This window comes from Pinus tabuliformis, chromosome 9 (genome assembly GCF_031772625.1).
Source record: "Pinus tabuliformis cultivar Carrire ecotype Pingquan chromosome 9, CPIR1, whole genome shotgun sequence".
Taxonomy (NCBI): Eukaryota; Viridiplantae; Streptophyta; class Pinopsida; order Pinales; family Pinaceae; genus Pinus; species Pinus tabuliformis.
Genome location: NC_142307.1, coordinates 284,279,615 through 284,299,855, shown reverse-complemented (window position 1 = coordinate 284,299,855; position 20,241 = coordinate 284,279,615). Strand labels below are relative to the sequence as shown.

The window sequence follows — 20,241 nt, the reverse complement described above, 5'->3', positions numbered from 1 at the left end:
TGGGTTTTCTACAACAGTTTCATGTATTCATCAGATATAAAAAGGGCATACATAACAAAGTTGCAGACATGTTATCTAGACCCATTATAAATGCATCTACTATACTTAAGCATAATTATGTGCTACATGAAAGCTATATTGAACAATATGCTCAAGATATAGACTTTAAAGATGTATATGCAACTTTGAGTCAAGACAAAAGAGTAGAAGAAATTGATTACCATATAAAGGACCGACTCTTATACCATTGTGGGAAACTCTGCATTCCACAAATTGAGAGAATAAAGATAATTAGGGAAGCACACACTTCTCTAATATCAGGTCACTTTGAGATAAGTAAAACAGTTGCACAGTTGCAAAGATTTTGTTATTGGCAAAAAATGAATGAGATAGTTTCTAGATATGTAAGAGAGTGTACTATGTGTGCTAGAAGCAAGCCCATCAACATAAAACTAGGCTTGTACACTCCATTACCAGTACCTTCTCACCCTTGGGAAAGTGTTTCCATGGATTTCGTTGGGGGGCTGCCTAAATCTAGAAAAGGTCATGATTATCTACATGTTGTTGTGGATAGGTTCAGCAAAATGTGTATTTTGATACCTTGTAATAAACATATTACAATTGAACAGACTGCAAAATTGTTCTTTGAACATGTATGGATTCATTTTGGATTACCCACTTTCATTGTATCTGATCGAGACACCCGATTTGTGGGGAAGTTTTGGTCAAGTCTGTGGGAACTGATGGACACCAAACTAAGGAAAAGCATAGCTTTTCATTCACAAACTGATGGCCAGACAGAAGTAGTTAACAAGACAGTGATTCAATTACTCAGAGGATATTGCAACAAACATCCTAAGCTTTGGGATGAACATTTGTGTTATGTGCAACATGCTTACAACAGAGCAAAACATTCTTCTACACAGAGATCTCCTTTTGAAACTTGTTTTGGTTTCACACCAAGGTCTCCTTTGGATTTTGTCTTTGGTAAAGATACCACAGTTGATGGACACAGCGATGTGGACAAGGCAACTAGATTCATTGAACAAATCCATGAGATCCACCAGGAAGTATAGGAATAGCTAGAGAAAAGCCAAGCCAAATACAACGCTAGGCATGACAAGCATCGGATGGAGCATAGTTTTCAAGTTGGTGACCAAGTCTGGCTGTATATCAGCAAGGACATGATGCAAGGTGAAGGTAAAAAGCTAAAGCCTATCAGGTATGGACCTTTCAAAATACTTGAGAAGATTGGTGAGAATGCTTTTCACCTTTATCTACCAGCTTACATGCACATCTACTCAATTGTAAATGCAGATTGCTTGAGATTGTTTGAACCTTCAATGATTGAGGATCCTGAAGAGCAGAGTCTATTGCCTTCTATTGATGACCTGCTACCTGAATATCTTAATGAGTTGCAGGAAGACACAGTGCTAGACAGGAAGGCGAGGACGACGTGTAGAGGAGATGTTGAGTACCTCAGAGTAGGGTTCAAAGGTTCAAAGTCGAGCAGTGCAAAGTGGATTGAGATTAGGAAAGTGAAAAAACAGTACCCTCACTTAGTCGATGCTTGAAAACCAACTTTTGGTGGTCCAAAAGCTTTTTAGTGGGAAGGCCGTGATCCGAATTGGATCCATGAAGAAAAATCAAAGAACCATGACTGTATCAGGTTGGACAGGCTTCAAAGAATTAAGAGCAGTGATAAAAAACACATCTAAACAGTGGCAGTTAGCAGCCAGCGTGGAACAACGAGGACCTCGGTCAAAGCGTGCTGACTGAGGCCCATGGAGACTACGTAGGAGGCGAAACTAGCCCCTGGGAGGCCCGGATCGGGAAAAGGAGGCTTAGGCAAAACCCCTCAAGAAGGAGAGGCCCTGAGCGCTCGGTCGCATAGGAGCCGGGAAAACCATGGGGAAAAGGCTAAAGGCTAAGGCGGGACTCGCGCTCCAAAAATCGGTGGTATTTATCGGGGACACCCTTGGGCGGTAAGCAGTTTTAGCAAAAACGGAGCGATTCCATTCAGCGGCTGATGCGTGGCAAGGGAAGGAGAGAAAACCGCCGCTCATCGCGCGCTAACGGTCAAGAAAGTCCACTGTGCGAAATGTGCAAATAACGTCGGATCTGGAGGCCCCAGATCTAACAGCTGAGATCGCGCCTGATGGAAAAGCTAGAATCGACAGGGGAGTAAGCCACGATCTATAAGAATTCGATGTCCGATTTGGCCGCCAAGGTGGCAGATGAATCATTCCTCGACATAACAGAAAAACCGAACCAACAAAGCAAGCTGGCGCAGTTGCAGGAGGACAAGTGGCCACTTCCTGTGAGCCTGATGATGACGTTGAGACAGGGAACTCTAAGTGAAGCTGTAGTAGGTGATCCGACGGGAAGTGGAAGGGGAATCGAACAACGATGAAATCAAATGGTTTTAAAGCCATAAGTAGACGAAGCAGAGGACACCGAACACCGAGAGGGAGACGGAGATAAAAAGGAAGAAGACAAAGAAAATGAAGAAAGACAATAAAGCAAAAGAAGCAGAAGGAAAACAGAGGGCTAACTGACCAAAGGCAGCGTCGAGCACCAAAGAGCTTGAGGGATTCAAGCCATCCCTGAGAGGATCTATCAGGACTAGGCACCACACTAGGCTCTTTCCATCAAAGAGCAGAGAGGTCAAAGAGTTGGTGAGGAAAAGAGTCTGTGCACTCTAGTGGCCTGGGGAATCCAAGAGCCACCCTGCTAAGCAAATTCTGCTTCAGGAGACTCATATTGAGCTCCTTCATTGTAATTCTCTGCGTTAAAACACAATAAAAGAAGGCCACCACTGAGAGCTGGACCGGAGATGTAGCCCTGGAGGATAGGGTGAACTCCTTATTAAATTATTGTGTTCTTATATTTGCTTACTGTATTTCTCTATTGTTTTCCATTTCAAGTGTCTGTGTATTCGCAATCTGATATCAGATCATATTGTATAAAGTTCAAGCATATGGTGATCTGGAAAATGTTATGAGAAGATACTTATTACAGTGGCAGTAGTATAATTGTTACTAGAGAGGAGTTTATCTATATCTGACTAATAACATTGAAGGAAGTAAGTTAGGCTCCATTAGCTATATATTTAAATAAATAAATAATTACTTTGATAAGGAGATGTGACAAAGACTGTTTGGATCTCCTGCATTGTATGGACATTATTGTACTCAACAATTTCTTTGACCTACTTTGTGGTCAATAGTTGGACATAAATATAATTATCTTATCTTATCTTATCTTATCTTATCCTAGCAAGGGTTTTGGAGAGATTGGAAGGCTGGTACCAGCTTTTTATAAGCAAAGTATGCACTTAAACTTCACCTTTTATCTATATATATATATATATATATATGAAGGTTTCAGCGGTCCAAAATGAACTTATTGCTTATTTGATTATCATCTAACATTGTCATCACGGTTTGATAAAAGTTCTAGCACTTATATGTCTTGCTGACTTTGACATAAATTAAGGGTGAAATTGTTAAGGAATTTAGCATTACACTAAAGATAACAGAACATATTTACTGCTGTAAACCTGCATTCATTGCAATGATTTCAGATCTAGTTTATGCATGCACATGAAAAGATTGCCCTAAAGGGCTGAAACTCATTGGCTTTGGCAGCCGCCTTAAAGCTCAGAATGGCAGCATTTCAATGTTCAACATAAATACTAAAATATCTCAACTAATTCTGTCCAAGACACAACAAACACATCAGCCACTACGTTTTGGTCATGGAGGACTACTGACAGTAAAGTCAATAGCTTCTGCCACATATAACAGAATATAGACGCTTCTGCACTGACAACAAGACGCGATGGAGAGTGCCAACCTTTACAAGATAAAAATTAAATATCCCTGTTTTTAATCAAATTATAGATTAAGGGTGCCAACCTTTACAAGATAAAAATTAAGTCTGGAAACACGCTAAAAAGCAACAAAGATAAAGAAAGTACACTTCTTATTGAGCATCCAAAATTTTATTGTAACGAGAAAAAAAAGCCCTGCTTCATAGTCTCTTTTTTGTATGCTTGTTGAAGTAGGGTTTTATGGATGACTAATGTCGTCTTGCCTTCTTTCATAAATAGATTTTTCCTCAGATTACTTTCCCTTGTTCATGTCGTCTTGCCTTCTTTCACAAATATATTTTTACTCATATTACTTTCCCTTTTTCATTAATAGTTCCTCTTGATTGTATGCTTTCCCTTGTTCATTAATAGTTCCTCTTGATTGCATCCTTTGTTAAATAAGGAATTAGGCAATATTTCAATTATTTTTCAGTTCTGTTTTATTAAATTCACGCATATTATCTACAAAAAAACACAATGAATTCAGGACTATTTCTTTTTAAAGGCACAATGAATTCAGGACTATTTCTTTTTAAAGGTAAGTACTTAGCTTAGCTGCTAAAGGAAAGGAATTATCAAGGTTATGCTAATGTTTACTTTAGCCCCATGTTGGTGAGTGGGTGAGAATTGATTATTGTGTTTGATCTGGTTTCTTTGATTGACCTTGACCATCGTTAACATCAATTTAATTAACGATCTGGTTTAAAATTAAATTTAAATATACCTTTAAGATTTAGGGCATGTAAGTTTCCACAGTTGTACATAATGCTCTGATTGTTTCTGAAGATAAGCCATGTGTATGGGAAGGAGATACACAAGAAGCAATCGAAGTACTTTTACATCTTGAATTCCGACCCATGTTTTTAGGTATCCAAGCTCTCCTCAATGTGGGAGGTGTTTATGGTTAAGGTGTATACAGTGGCTGACGGCAAGTGGTGTAAACATACGTTAATGGCAGCGATAGGGTTGACGATGACAAGTGATGTACATACCTCTGTCATGTAAAACAATGTAGAGCAACCTATACACTAATTCAGATGAAATCCTGACTTTATGCCGAGTAATCCATACCCTGTTAATCCACATGGAGTTCTGATATTATACTATATGGTGGTCACAGTGTAATGCCATCTCCTATCATCCATAATACAGATGAGCCACTACTCCTTTCACATGTAAGACCAAGCTGACAACCTTGACATGATCTTTGTCTTCGCCCTGTTTTTGGCAAACCCTGCTCCTTCCCTGGACCCCTCCATGTGATAGTTAATGCAAAGGCCAGGCTCAATATAAAACAGAAAATCAAATTCATCGTTCTCAAGATAATAAACCTGTTAAGAAACAAAAATTTGCCAAGCATTCTTAACAAAATTGAAACCAATAAGTCCATGATGCCATAGTTTATCAGAATACAGAGAGCTGATGATTATTCATCCGAGAGATACCAGGATCCATTTACATTTACAGCAGCCGTGATTCTTTCATTTGTCTTGATCGTTTGTATTTTCTTTTCTTTTTTTCTATTGATGATGATGATGGCCGCTCTGCAAATTCATGCTCATACTGAACCCAAAAGGGAACAATGGATCGTAATCTTTATCACCCACATTCATAGGCAGTTGATCCACGCGTTTAAACCACGTTCTGGGCAGTTGGCCTTGAAAATCATAATCCCCAAATATAACATCCGTAATACCCCGCCCTTCACTGCCAGGTAACCATGCAGCTACGAACGCGTCCATCCTGTTCAAATAGGGTTCCACGACCAGCGGCCTCCCCGATATCAAGATCACCAGGCACGGAAAAGCGTTGTTACATACATTGTTTATCACATCGATTCCCCCAAGAGGGATGGTCATATTGGTGTTATCTCCCGTTGATTCCACGTAGGGAGGTTCCCCGATTACTGCAATGGCGTAAGAGAATCCCTTCCCTTTGGTGAAATTTGCATCTGGGTTCTGCTCGTATACTACTTCGGTTGATGGACTCACGGCTTGTTTTATGGCATCCAGAATGGTGGTTCCTGTGGAGTGCAGAACAGAACAATGGAGATTTCAGATTTCAAGGAATTAATAACCTTGGTGACAAATCCTAGAGCACATTACACAGAATTTGTGAATTCATATGAATTTTACAGCGGTGAAATTTAGAAGGACAATAGTTGCAAGGAGAAAAGGAACAAGGTACATTCTACAATCAAGGGGCTCGCGTGCTCCATTTACTCTTAGTATAAAGATATATCTTATTGGATATAGAATCCATAAGAGTCATGTAAGCCCAATGGGTGGGATGGGGTGATCCATCGACAGTTATATCCAGAGGGATGCGTTCGGTCCATTGAATATAGACCCCAGCACCAACCGATCAAGTTCTTGTGGGTGTAAGGGTGATACTTCGATCCATCCACTCTTCGTGTAAGGATATATAGAGCTTAAATGATGGTAGATACATTAGTGTATTAGGTAGAGTTACCATGCACAAACCCATGTAATCCCAATGGGTTGGTGTGATCCATCAAACAAATTTATCCAAAGAATATATTGGGTGCCAAAATCCATTATCCCTAGTTGGGATGGGAGTAATTCTTTATATATTGGATGTATTGAATATAGATTCAATAGAGTTATAGGTAATTTTAACATTTTTTTTAATCTAGATTGAATCTAGAGTAGGGTTATTCCTAATATTGGACGGAAAAATGATTTGTCCAACCACAGGATGCTGTCATCAGAATTTTGTGAGGCTCAGTCAAGCCTGGACAACCCTTGAGACAGTTTCTATATCCCACTGTTAGCTACCGCCCTCAACCCCTCTCTATGGAATTTGAACCTAAGAATTGACAGAAACTAAACTCCACAGAAACCAACTAGTTTACACCTCATAGGTATCTAGTTCAGCTTATATATCTACATGATATATTGAATACATTGAATATAGATCCAACAAAAACCCATCTAGTCTTGTATGGTGGGATTGATCCTTCAACCTATATATATTATAGACAATGCATTGGGTGCATTGGATACAAATCTAGCAAAGACCCATCTAGTCTTGTAGGGTTGGGATTGATCCTTCAACCCAGACAATGCATTGGGTTCATTGAAAATAAATCTAGAGAAAACCTATCTAGTCTGAACAGAGAGGGAGATGATCCACCCATACACATTTGAAGGAGGAAAGCATCAAATATCAATGTGGAACAAAATCTGGACATAGGGATATATCACTGTTGTCAGATAGTATCAGGTGCATTAAATATAAAGCACCGCACAAACCTATCTACACACATTGAAAATAGGAGCAGGAGATTGTCAATGTGAAAAAAATCCCAGCATAGTAATAAGATAGTATTAAGTGCATTGGATCTATATTACAACACAGACCTATGTATGTATTCCCTATGGGAATGGATGTGACACATTGCATGCATTGAAAGATCCCAGATCCCATCCCAATACACAGCCATCTAAATAGACATCTGATGTGTACACCTAAAATTGTGGAGTCCCAGGATATATATCGCAACTTCAAAGTTCATGCAAATAGCTTGTTGAGGGCTGATAGAACAAATATTGGAGCTCCAAACAACCTCGACATAGAATGTCACCGTTGTAAGTATTGGGTGCGTTGAATTTATAGATCACAGCACAGACACATCTATCTAGTACATATGGGGTTGGAGGAAATCTATCAACATATATTCATGCAAATGGCTAGTTGAAGGCTGATAGAACAAATATTGGAGCTCCAAACAACCTCGACATAGAATGCCACCGTTGTAAGTATTGGGTGCGTTGAATTTATAGATCACAGCACAGACACATCTATCTAGTCCATATAGGGTTGGAGGAAATCTATCAAAAAAATATTCATGCAAATGGCTAGTTGAAGGCTGATAGAACAAATATTGGAGCTCCAAACAACCTCGACATAGAATGTCACCGTTGTAAGTATTGGGTGCGTTGAATTTATAGATCACAGCACAGACACATCTATCTAGTCCATATGGGGTTGGAGGAAATATATCAACATATATATCCAATCGAAACATTTGGCGCACTGAGTACAGATACCATCCCAACACAGACACATCTAAATGGACATCTGATGTGCACCTGAAATCATGAAGTTCCAGGATATATATTTCAACTTCACATGTTTGTGCAAATGGCTAGCTGATAACTGGAATATCGGAGCTCAAAGAGATGCATATCAGACCTTGGTTTAGAGGGGGGGTTTGTGGCATGTGCTAGCAAATAACTATTGGTGGGAGCTAGCCCTTTTAAATTTGTTGGGTTTACCTACAGTTGTTGCACCACTGCCACCTTCCCAGCTTATAGTCCATCCTCCACACTGGTACCCCAGATTGTCTGCATGACTGCCTGCTACAAGTATCTTCGGAGCATTCTTGTCAAGAGGCAATAATGGCTTTCCAGGCATTTTCCCATTCTTCAAGAGAACGAGAGACTTGCGTACAGCTTCTCTGGCCAGCTCTCTATGTGCCTGAATCGTAAAGAAAGACAATGGAATTTACGAATCAAAGGGAAACAAAACTTGTACTTTTTACAGGAAGAAAGTCAGGCGAATATAACATTAGAGAGTGGAAATATAGAGAAGAAGGCAGGAAGAAAAATGTTATGCTTACAAGATTGCCAACCATGCCCAACAAGGAGCGGTCTGTTTTTGGGTGCTCAAACAAACCAGTGACGAATTTGACTCTTAGAATCCTCCTAACTGCATCGTCTATTCGGCTCATGGAGATCACACTCGAGTTCACTAGAGCTGTGAGCTCATCAATGTAAGTTTGGAAGTTAAAAGGGACCATCACCTACAATGTTTAAAACAGCATATTTCTTCAGCGATACTAAATAACATAAACGATTAGAGCCTAATGAGTTGAAACAAAATAAAGTTGGCAAAACAGAGTACAAAAGGGAGAATTTCAAGACCTATTAAAGAAGAGAATATAAAACAGAATTATCTACCATGTCAATTCCTGCATTGATTGAAGCAGAAATACTGTAGCTGTAGTTTGCCCCTGGTGGTGAGGTAATCCTGTCTATTGCTTCCCAATCTGAAATGATGAATCCCTGTACGAAATAATCAAGAGAATAATCAATGCCAATACATGCTCCAAAACTTGCTTAAGTGTATCCTGACATGGCAGACTCGGAGTGATTGTCATGTCTTAGTCAGAATTAATAAATTGCCATCTATAATTGTGATCATGTTTGATATTGGGTAAAAGATCAGGTCCTCCTGTTCACATTTGCGCAATTTTCCTAATAATAACCAGACACAACCTGATTAAGTAAAAGGACCCTCTTTCCAACCACAAATCCAATGAGAATCAATAAAACGTTCCAGACATTATTAAAATTCCACCATAATCTAAGATCGATGCATGGTAAAATGATGCATGCAGGTGTAAAATCAACCTAGGCCTCAAAAAATTGATCACGGCGGCATAACATAGGTAGGTTGGGAGCCACTACCCATGGCAACCCACAGCCCAATGCAGGCATGATTCCACAGCAGTTTAAGTCATGTTTCCGGCTTTCTGGGCTCTTCTAATTGAGTGAGCAAGCCGGCATGTTTTATTTGCGTTTAATGACAATTAAATGTATTATACAACAACTCGTCTAGCAATTTTGTACCGATACAAGGCAACTTTCATTTTTTACTCTGGATACTTGCACTCTATAGGCTGCATTTGTGGACTTTCTTTCCTCTTTATAAAATGGCCATATTATACCAGTTCACTAGCTTCTGCGGTTAGATTCACTCTGAGCAAGACTTTCTGGGAAACGGCATCTTCCTAGTTTAGGTAGACATTTTGAATAAGACTAGTGCAGTCCATCTTAAGGAAATGATTCGAAACTTGTCCATCTAAACCAAGAGGATGGAGGTTATCTAGAAAATCTGTCAATTGGGGTTATTGTGAGTGTTTATTGGAGTGGTTGAGCGAAATGATTGTTATCTTATTACCCATATTCAAATCCCTGCTAGTGACATGTTGAGCTTTGATGCTTTGAAAAATATTGTTGTAGTGACTCAAATATTGTTATAATGACTCTTAAGTGAGCATAATTGTAGTCTGGCCTGGTACCAGCAACCTCAACCTCAATCTTGCCTTTGGGCTGAGAGGGAGATTGATTTCTTGTATCAATAAAAAAAAGTTATCCAGAACCATTTTTACCATGTTCTGAAAATCTTTATAAGCAGTATTCCTAGATTTCAACTTGGTCCTGGAAGTTTTATGAGCAGTATTTCTAGGCTTCCTCGCTAGTCCTGGCAAAAGTGGGAGTATTTGTCTCTTAAAAAAAATTCAGGAATATATCTGAAACCACGGTGAGAATTTCAAATAAATAAAATTCTGAAGGGCTATGAGAAATTGGAAAAGAAGTGAACCAAAAAAAGGGTTGATCCAAAAAGCAACTGGGAAATTTTTGGAAAAATGGGTTGCAAGAAAAAGTTTAATCACATCTTTATTGGAGATATATCGTGAAACTTGATTTCAACAATGATCAAACAAAACAAAAACTTAGGAGACTTTTTGAAGTGAAAATAGCATAGCGTTTTCAAAGAATTTATGTCGGTGACAATTATCCGCAGCAGGAAGCAAAATCAACCTAAGAGAAAACAGCTTCTACATATATTTTCTTCCAACAACCGGCTGCAACCTGCGGTGTTCTGATATCATTTTTCTCACTTGAAACAATCAAAAGAAGATAAAACATTAAAATAGCATTTACCTTGAATCCCATTGTGTTTTTCAAGATGTGAGTTAGAAGGTAATGGCATGCATGCATTTTCGCTCCGTTCCAGCTCGAGTAAGATGCCATGATAGTCGATACTCCCTTTGCCAAGGCATCCACATATGGGCGCATGTGAACATGATAGAGTTCGCTGTAGCTTGCAACTGTATTGTCCTCGTTGATCCCTCTGGTGGTTCCACCATCTCCAACAAAATGCTTTGCACAGGCCACAACAGTCGTTCTGCAATTCAACTATAAAATAAGAATACATCCAAATGGGCAGTTTAAAGCTCTGAACATTGAATGTTACGAAAAAGACATGAGAAATTACAGGATAAAGAAAGTGCCCCACATACCCTCCAGCAACATATGGATACCCATTAGGATGTCCCTCAGGAGGAGAGCCCTGCAGGGCCAAGATGATATCTGTCATCCTCCGGACCACTTCTGTGTCCTCACTGTAACTCTCATAGCACCTTCCCCATCTTGGGTCGCGGCATACCTGAATATGTAGAATATTTTAATTTACTTTCTGGGGAGATCCTTAACTGCCATTTCCCACAGGGTTGTTTCTACCTGCTTTATGTATACTCTGGAGTCTAAATAGTGGTGTTTTAAAGTTCTAAAACATCCTTAATATAACTAAACATAGCATCTTTAACATAACTAAACATAGCATTATAGAATCATGAATTAAAGCAATCATCAAGGACGTCTATGAAACCTAAATAGATTATAAAAGAAAAAAAAGAACAGTCTCTATATCTTAATTCTTGCTGAGTGTGCTAAGTCATAAATTCTTAGTATATTTCGCCATTAAATATACTCTTAGTGTTTAGTTAATCTTGGGCTTTGCCCAGATTACTCCATACAAAAAAGAAAATTAAAAACAAAAGTCCAAGAAATCTAAAGCAATCTAGGAAACCTAATGGGCCACAAGACTAAGAATCTTTAATAAAGCTAGGAAATCTAGCAGATTGAAAATTGATGGACAACAAGACTATAACGAAGAAACAAGAATCTTAATAGAGCTCGGAAATCTAGCAGATTGAAAATTTATAAAAATATCCTCAGGCATCTCTGATAAAGGTATGAAGCCCATTACATAAAAATATCCTCAGGCTTCTCTGATAAAGGAATGAAGCCTATTACAACCAAAAGCAAGTACAGGTATCAAGGACCTTAGGCCTAATAAGCAGCCTTAAATGACTCGATGCCTGCAATTTATACAAAAAACCAATGCCCACACCAGCTATTTGGCATTATTCAGACCAAGTGGAACATTCAAGTTCCAGATCGAGTGCTTACTGCTAAACAAGGAGAAAACGCATATGGTATACCAGTAGCCCTGACCTCAAGAGCAGTCGCAGCTCCTATTCTCTTAACCAAATCAGGATCTCTGCATATAGAAATCAAGAAAAAGTCTGTGAATTAGTCTACAAAGATCGTGATATTTATTCTGTATTAAAGCATAAAATGCCTGCAGACAATAGAAATTGTGTAACCATGGAGACCTATCGCACTTGCCTGGTTGCCCCAAGGCCTATATTGTGCGGGAAAATCGTTGCACCGTAAACATTGTTGTGACCGTGAACAGCATCTGTTCCAAAAATCATAGGAATGCTGAGGCGAGTGCTCATAGCTGCATCCTGGAAGCTATCAACCATATCAGCCCACACACTAGCAGATGCCTGTGGTGCAGGTGCACTCCCTCCACCATTCAAAATGCTTCCTGCATTAATTAGCGAATAAACTCAAGCCCATATACTAAAATCCCTCACCAACATTTAATCCCATATGAAAATCTACTGTTTCCTATCTTTGTCTACACCATTCAAAATGCTTCCTGCATTAATTAGCAAATAAACTCAAGCCCATATACTAAAATCCCTCACCAACATTTAATCCCATATGAAAATCTACTGTTTCCTATCTTTGTCTACATTTTCAATGTAACCTATTAAGCATTAAGCAATAGTTCTTTGAAAGCCAATATGAAAGGAAATTACCCATAGATTCTTGTAAAATGTAAAGCAAATTCAAACAAATAGAGATCCATGAATGTACCTATTGCAAATTTCTCAATTACTTCAGGGCTGGCCACAGCACGCTCAATCTGAGTCATCTGCCCAATTTTCTCAGCCACAGTCATCCGAGAAAGCAAATCCTCAACTCTTGCTTCAACGGGTTGGCCAGGATCCTTGTAAATAATTTTAGAATTCCTTTCCTCATCGTCATCTCTTTTGCAGGATTTCCACTGTGAGCAGATTGCAGCCATGAGCACCAACAAAGCAAAGCAATGAGAAGTCGAATACACCCATGCCTATCCATACACGGATGGAAGCCAAAAGTGCTTTCACTGTGGATTCCTTTACTTAATATTCAATGCTTGGAATCAAATATTTTAGACTCCAAAAGTCTGGCATGAAAATGGAGAATAACTATCACGTCAGGAAAGTACTATTGAACATATTTATAGTTCGTTAGTCCAAACGGTCAAATTCCCTTCAACCAGTGTTTTGAATGGTCAGCATGAAATTGATATCACTTTGAGCTGGTTAGTTTAGGTACCTTAATGGTTTATTAGGGTGTACCAAGATGAACCTTCACCCCTTTCGAGCGTAGGTGATGGGAAAATTTTCATGGTAAAAATCTTGTTTTGTTATCTACTATTATATTATTTCCGTATACAAAGATATTATCTATTTTCTATATTGTTATTTGTCTTTTATACTATTATTTCCGTATACAAAGATATTATCTATTTTCTATATTGTTATTTGTCTTTATGATATTTGATATTTTAAATATATCCTTTTGTTTCATTCCATTTTCATTTTAATTTTGGATGAGGTAAACCTTTATTTAAATTTATTATTTATATATATATTTTTGATATGTATTTAGTAATTAAATCATATATATATAGTGAATCGGTAAGTCTTAATCTATAGGAGACTCGGGATCAATCGCTACCTCTGTAACACCTGGTGTTATAAACTGTATGATATATTACTATTATACTAAATGAGTTTTGTTGGCTAGATTTGATCAATAAGGTCGGTGTATTTTTGTTTTCTTTGTGCAAATAAAAACTGACACGTGACACTGTCTTTGGTGAAATTAGTTAGGAAGTGTGTTGTCTTTTGAATTTTTCTAAATCCGGTCTTAAATGAAAAAAGAAAGATTCTAATCTCTAAATTTTAAAATAATTTGATTTTTCATTAGTTTTTAAATTAATTTCTCACAAAATTAAATTTTATTAGGTTTCGAAAAATAAATCTATAAAGCTAACTAGGAAGTGTGTTGTCCTTTAAAGCTTTCTAGATCTCATCCTAAATGAAAAAGAAAGATTATAACCTATTTGGATTTTTTATTGATTTTTAAATTAATATATCATGAAATTAAGTTTTATTGGGTTTTGAAAAATAAATCTATAAAAATATTAGAATAATATTTATATTCTTTATATTTAAATTTTTAAAATATATTTATAATAAAAAATTAAATATTTATTATACAACATTTTAATATATATTATTACTATATAAGTATTTATGCCCCAATCATTATGGATTTCCCTTGGAAGTGCCATGTCCTTTAAAGTTTTCTAAATCCCATCCTAAATGAAAAAAGAAGATTCTAATCTCTAAATTTTGAGATATTTTGATTTTTGATTGGTTTCTAAATTAATTTATTATAAAAAATTAAATTTTGTTGGGTTTTAAAAAATAAATCTATAAAAATATTATAATAATAATTTTTTTTAATATTTAAATATTTTAAGGTCAATTTATAATTAAAAAATTAATATTTATTATACAAAATTTTAATATATATTATTAATATATAAGTATTTTTTATTCTTTTATTATGATTATACTATATATTATGATATCATAAAAGAGAGAACAAAAAGAGTTAGCAAAGATGTGATGGACCTTTAACTAAAATGTAAGGAAATATTTAATTCTTGTAGATTAACCATGGAGTAATGTCGCTTTTGTGCCAGTTTCTTTTAATCAATCTAATGGATTGGATGTGCCTTTAATTTATTAAAGCTTTGGCCAAAATTAATTCCATTGGTGTTGTTTCTACCCAAAAATGGCAAATTATGCGGACTTGGAGGGGATTTGAAGCATTCCAGGATTGATAGTTTTATTCACAAGCCCAAGCTTGAGATCACAAACGGTGTGCTTGGATTTCGCAGGCACGACCTAGTAATTGGTTGGTGAATTCAAGATTGTCTACTTTAGAAGATAACTCCTATTCCAAAAAAATATTATGTAATTGTAGTCACCACAAGTGAGATGTGCTACCCATTTCACTTAATTTTTTTTCTTCTAAAAGGACTTTTATATTATCATGGTTCCCATATTTACAAAACTTAGAACCTAGAAGTTCAAAACTAGCACAGAAATGAACACAACGAGAAAATGATTAATGAAATTAGATTGCTTTTCCTAGAAGAGTGCCTCTCTTTCCACCTCTGGAAGAGTGACACTCTACTCCAATTCCACCTCCTCTATTGCCATTCCCATTCCTCTTGCTTGGACACTAGACTGTATTAAAGGAACTGACAATGAGGTCTTTCTGAATACCAAAAATGCCTTCTTCAATCCTAATAGCAGCCTAATTCTCTTTAGTTAGAGTGTAATTCTCTTTAGTTAGAGTGTAAGGAAATATTTGATTCATGTAGATGAATCATGGAGCAATGTCGAATTTATGTCGCCTTCTTTTAATCAATCTGATGGATTGAATATGCCTATAATCCATCAAAGTTTTGGCCAAAATCAATGCCATTGGTGTTGCTTTTATCCTAAAATGGAAAATTATGGGGACTTGCACGGTGATTTGAAGCATTCAAGGATTGATAGTTTTATTTGCAAGTCCAAGCCTGAGATAACAGACATTGTGCTTGGGATTTCACATGCATAGCGTAGAAATTGGTTGGTGAATTCAAGATTCCCTACTTTAGAAGATAACTCCCATTTCAAAAAAAAAAATGTAATTGTAGTCACCACAGGTGAGATGTGCTACCCATTTCGCTTAAATTTCTTTTTTCTTCTTCTAAAATAACTTTTATATTTTCATGGTTCTCACATTTACAAAACTTAGAACGTAGAAGTTTAAAACTAGTACAAAAATGAACTTAACAAGAAAATGATTAACGAAATTAGATTGTTTTTCCTAGAAGAGTGTCTCTCTTTCCACCTCTGGAAGAGCGTCACTCTACTCCAGTTCCACCTCCTTTGTTGCCATTCCCATTCCTCTTGCTCCAACACTGGACTATACCGAAGGAACTGAGAATGATGTCTTTATTAATACCAAAAATGCCTTCTTCAATCTTAATTGTAGCCTAATCCTGCTCATCAGTTGTTAAAATCTAACATGTGGAGTCCTCTTCAAAGATTTATATGCTCATTTCTAACGTTTCTTAGTGGTTTTAGATATTTGTCATCTACATAGTCTTATCGAGAAGAAATTTTGTTGCACTCATGGAAACTATTTACAATGCTTGCATTGGAGTGCGTGGCAAAATAATCTTCCCAAGTCTTCTATTCATTCGGTGTACCTTTGCACCTTTAAGAGCAATTGCTAGTATTATTTATTGATTCATTTAATTTTAAATTAATGTTGATTATAATTTTTAATTATAATTAATAAAAACAATAATTTCAATATTAAATGTGTTTAATATAAAGATATTTTAAGTTTAATTTTTAAAGTTTTAAAATTATGATGAAAAAGGGAAATAATTTTGTGAAATCCTTATCAAACACATTAAATTAAATTAAATTTAAAATTTATTAAATATAAATATAAATATTTCTCATTCATATATATATATATATAAGGTTTTTAATCAATAATAAATTTTGATTAATAAATTTTGATTAATGTAAAATTGCATTTTTACCAATAATTATATAATCAAATTAAAATAATAATTATTCAAAAAATAAAAAATATTTCACATTTAAATTTATATATATATATATAATTAATTAATTCTTATTTATTAATTTATTTAAGGTAATAATGATATATTTATCCTCTCTTTAAATATATAATGGAAGATTTAACATCACATTTTAAAAATGATTATAATGGAAATGTCTAGAATTGTGAGTAAAGACACCAATGCCTCCTTACCATTCTTTGCATCTATAGGAAAATGAAAAAAAGTTATATTTTATATTTTATATATGTTAAATTGGTGGGAATTCTTACTTCATTTTGGTTATCAATTTCACTTCCTTAAGTTGTAATTCTAAATCATAATGGGAAATTTTTAGTCATTTTATTCACTGTTATTCATTGTTTTGTTGATTAACCATAAGGAGTTGTAACGGATCCCATGCATTTAATATACAATATATTTGGTTCCACAACCAGTTTTGAAAAATGGAAAAGTTTGTTAAAACAGAAATACATCTGAGGTTTATTTTGATTTTGATACATAGGCATGCCCATGAGATGAGAACTATTATTACATTTGTACCACTTCATGAGGATAGAATTGAGAAATACCATTGTAGAGAGGTGAACAAAGTTGGAGATTGATGAACATGGTGGTGATGTTATTCTTGACCCAACTCCTCCAATTTTGCTAAAAATTTACATTAACCATGGGAACTTTGAGGCTTTTTCATGATGGCGGCTCTATTGCATTATCAATTGATTCTTCCAATTGAAATGAAGCATGTTTGTTATGAGTCAAAGCACAACTATGAACAATTTTGTAAATTATAGTAGTTAGTTATTGAAATCACTAAAGGGTTGACATGAAAGGTTCAGTTGGGTGACAAAGGGCATAACAACAATATTTATTGTAGTATATTAATGATATTACCAACACTGAATTGATGTCATGATTGTGCATGAAGACCCTAAAGTAAACCAAACATTGTTTTTGTGTTTAGGTTGAGTTGAGAATTCTAGAGGAACACGAGGGATAGTTAGCCCATTTGTATGAGCTATATATATATATATATATATATATATATATATATATATATATATATATATATATATATATATATATATATATATATATATATATATATATATATATATATATATGCATGTGCACATCAATTCTTATGATAGCGCTACTAGGGTAGACTTATATATCTGATATTTTAACAAATATGTATGGACTAAGATGACCTATTTTGATATTGTTTTATTCTTGAAGGGGCCTCCAACCTATGATGACTAGTATGTCCATATTTTAAGTGCCTTGCTAACATAGTAACATGTGTTGTGGGCCAACATGCCCATGTGTGAAAAAGAAAGGGTATCTTTGAGGTTAGTTTTTCATCAATGGAGGAGAATTCACACCCTTCAAGGTCATGTTTTCCCACCTTGGAGGGTTGGTGTAGTGTTACACTGGTTTGGTGGTTGTTTTGAATACTTGTAGAAGAATCCATGCACATTGGATGACCTTTGGAGGCTAGATGTTGCATCAACACCCCCATTTCCCTTCATTTTAAGGAGATGTGTCAAGGGATTTTGTCCCTTTATTATTTTACATGTGGTATAAATGTCCCTAAATTCATGTAATTTATATTAATCGATTGTGTCAGAGGACCTTATGCCCCTCCTCAGGGTAGAGTAGGGGATTTTAGTCTAGGAAATCAATATTTGATTGAGAGAGAAGTTGAGCCCCTCATCTATAAATAGAGGTGCACTTCCTCTCATTTTTTCATGGTTATATTTGGGGAGAAATCCCTTATAAAGTCTATATTTTTTTAAATTCTCTTATTTCTTGATTTTGTCCATGGATGGATGAGTTGAGTAACTTTTGGGGGAGTACAATTTGATGGGGATAGTTCCCTCTTATCGATGGGTATTGGTAGATCTTGATGGGAAGGCCTTGTTGATGTGGATAGACTATTTTCATGGATGATTATTGGTGAATTTTGATGAATGTGTGATAAAATTAAGTAAACTATTTTTCTACAATCTTGCTTCTTGTTGATGGAAAAGGGTTACTAAATATTCATCATGGTTTTGTTGGTATTTTTGTCTCTTTATTCACCTTGATCAATATTTTCAGCAAGTTTTTTGAGGTGACCCTAATTAAGTTGCCTCCCTTATTGATCCTTAAAAATGCAAGGCACCTAGCCTAAACCTATAGGGTACACCAATTAGTCTACCTTAGTCCGTGAGGATGAATCTGCTCCATGCCTCTTTGACCCTTTCATCAACCTCTTTTTGAGATGACCTTGGCTAAGTTTACTCCTTTATCCCATCTTTGAAAATAGGAGGACACCTAAGTCAAATTTCTAAGGCACATAAGCTACTCTACTCTAGTCTTTGAACCTAAATCCATTTCATTTCTCTCCAAGTGTGTAGTTCCTTGACCCCACATGCCCCCACACATTTATTGGAAAGCTACGACACTAATATTTTATCCTCAATCGCCCATTTTTATTTTAAATCATTTAATCATTTTGTCATGGCTTTATTCTCCTTGTATTTCCATGGTTTTGTGTGTTTGGGGATCTTCTTTTTGAATTCAAACTTGGGATTTACCCTAATAATCCTAACAATTCTATCATATTGGAAACTTGCCTATACTGAGAGGGGGGTGAATCAATATAGTGTATTCATGATCATCAATTTACAATTTTACTTTTATTTTCAATGGTTATGTGAATTATTAGATGAGCAATAATATATCATATGAATAACAGATTTAACATGAAACCACGACATAAAAATCAACACATAAAAGTAACAAATGTATACACCAGATATAAGTGGAAATCCATAAAGGGAAAAACCACAAATTTTGTGTTGTGATGTAAATGCATGCATCCACTGCCTTTTTACATCAACTTTTATAGGCACCCATCTACAAGAGGCTCCAACCTCTCTTCTTTTTTGCAAGCTACAACTTGTTGGAAGCACCCACTCCCACTTACATAAAATTTTGTAGGCTCCTATCTACATGAGGCTTCAACCTCGCTTTTCTTCTGCAAGCTACAACTTGCTAGAAACACCCACTTCCATTTCTATAGGCTCCAACGTGTTCTTTTTTCAGGCTACCACCTAAAAAGAGACACCAATCCCTTGAAATATAAAAGTTTTAATATCTTGGCTTACTAGTTCTTTAATTTTGAATACCTTCATCTCTTTGTCTCGGTTTGGTTCTTTGTCTTTTCCCCCTTTACAACTCTTTGTCTCCTCTGGTCCTCTTCCTTAATTCTGCTTCACATCCGCTCTTCTTCCTCTTTCTCTCTTTGTTAAGTAAAATGTGAGATCAAGTCTCACAACAATTCAAATCAACTCCCCATTTTGTATTCCCAAAATCTATGTTTATATAACCCATTGTCTCTTTGTATTCCAACTCAAGACTTGAAACTCAAAGAATGTCTCTTTGTATTCCACCTGTTTGTTTTTCATTTTTCAAATTTGAAGACTGCAACAAAATAAATGGACTTGAAATAATTTGAAATATAGTCACATAAGCCAATAATAATGGTCACATAAGCCAATTACAATGTATATTTCTTTTTGCACATTAAAGGTTGCATACACACTAGCAACAATACATCAACATCTTCAAGCATTTACATCACAACAGCTACAAGTCCA

General features: G+C 35.9%; 1 protein-coding gene across 1 annotated transcript; it reads right to left on the bottom strand.

Annotated features, from left to right (window-relative positions):
• Window positions 1–5,208: 5,208 nt before the first annotated feature.
• LOC149148283 (uncharacterized) lies at window positions 5,209–12,384 on the bottom strand. Its single transcript, XM_089441447.1, has 8 exons — window positions 12,160–12,384; window positions 11,941–12,031; window positions 10,989–11,134; window positions 10,630–10,873; window positions 8,860–8,964; window positions 8,520–8,702; window positions 8,176–8,377; window positions 5,209–5,897 (listed from the first exon to the last, which is right to left on the bottom strand). Exons 1-8 carry the CDS (start codon window positions 12,297–12,299, stop codon window positions 5,395–5,397), a joined length of 1,614 nt encoding a protein of 537 aa, XP_089297573.1. The 5' UTR covers window positions 12,300–12,384; the 3' UTR covers window positions 5,209–5,394.
• Between the last annotated feature and the right edge of the window lie 7,857 nt (window positions 12,385–20,241).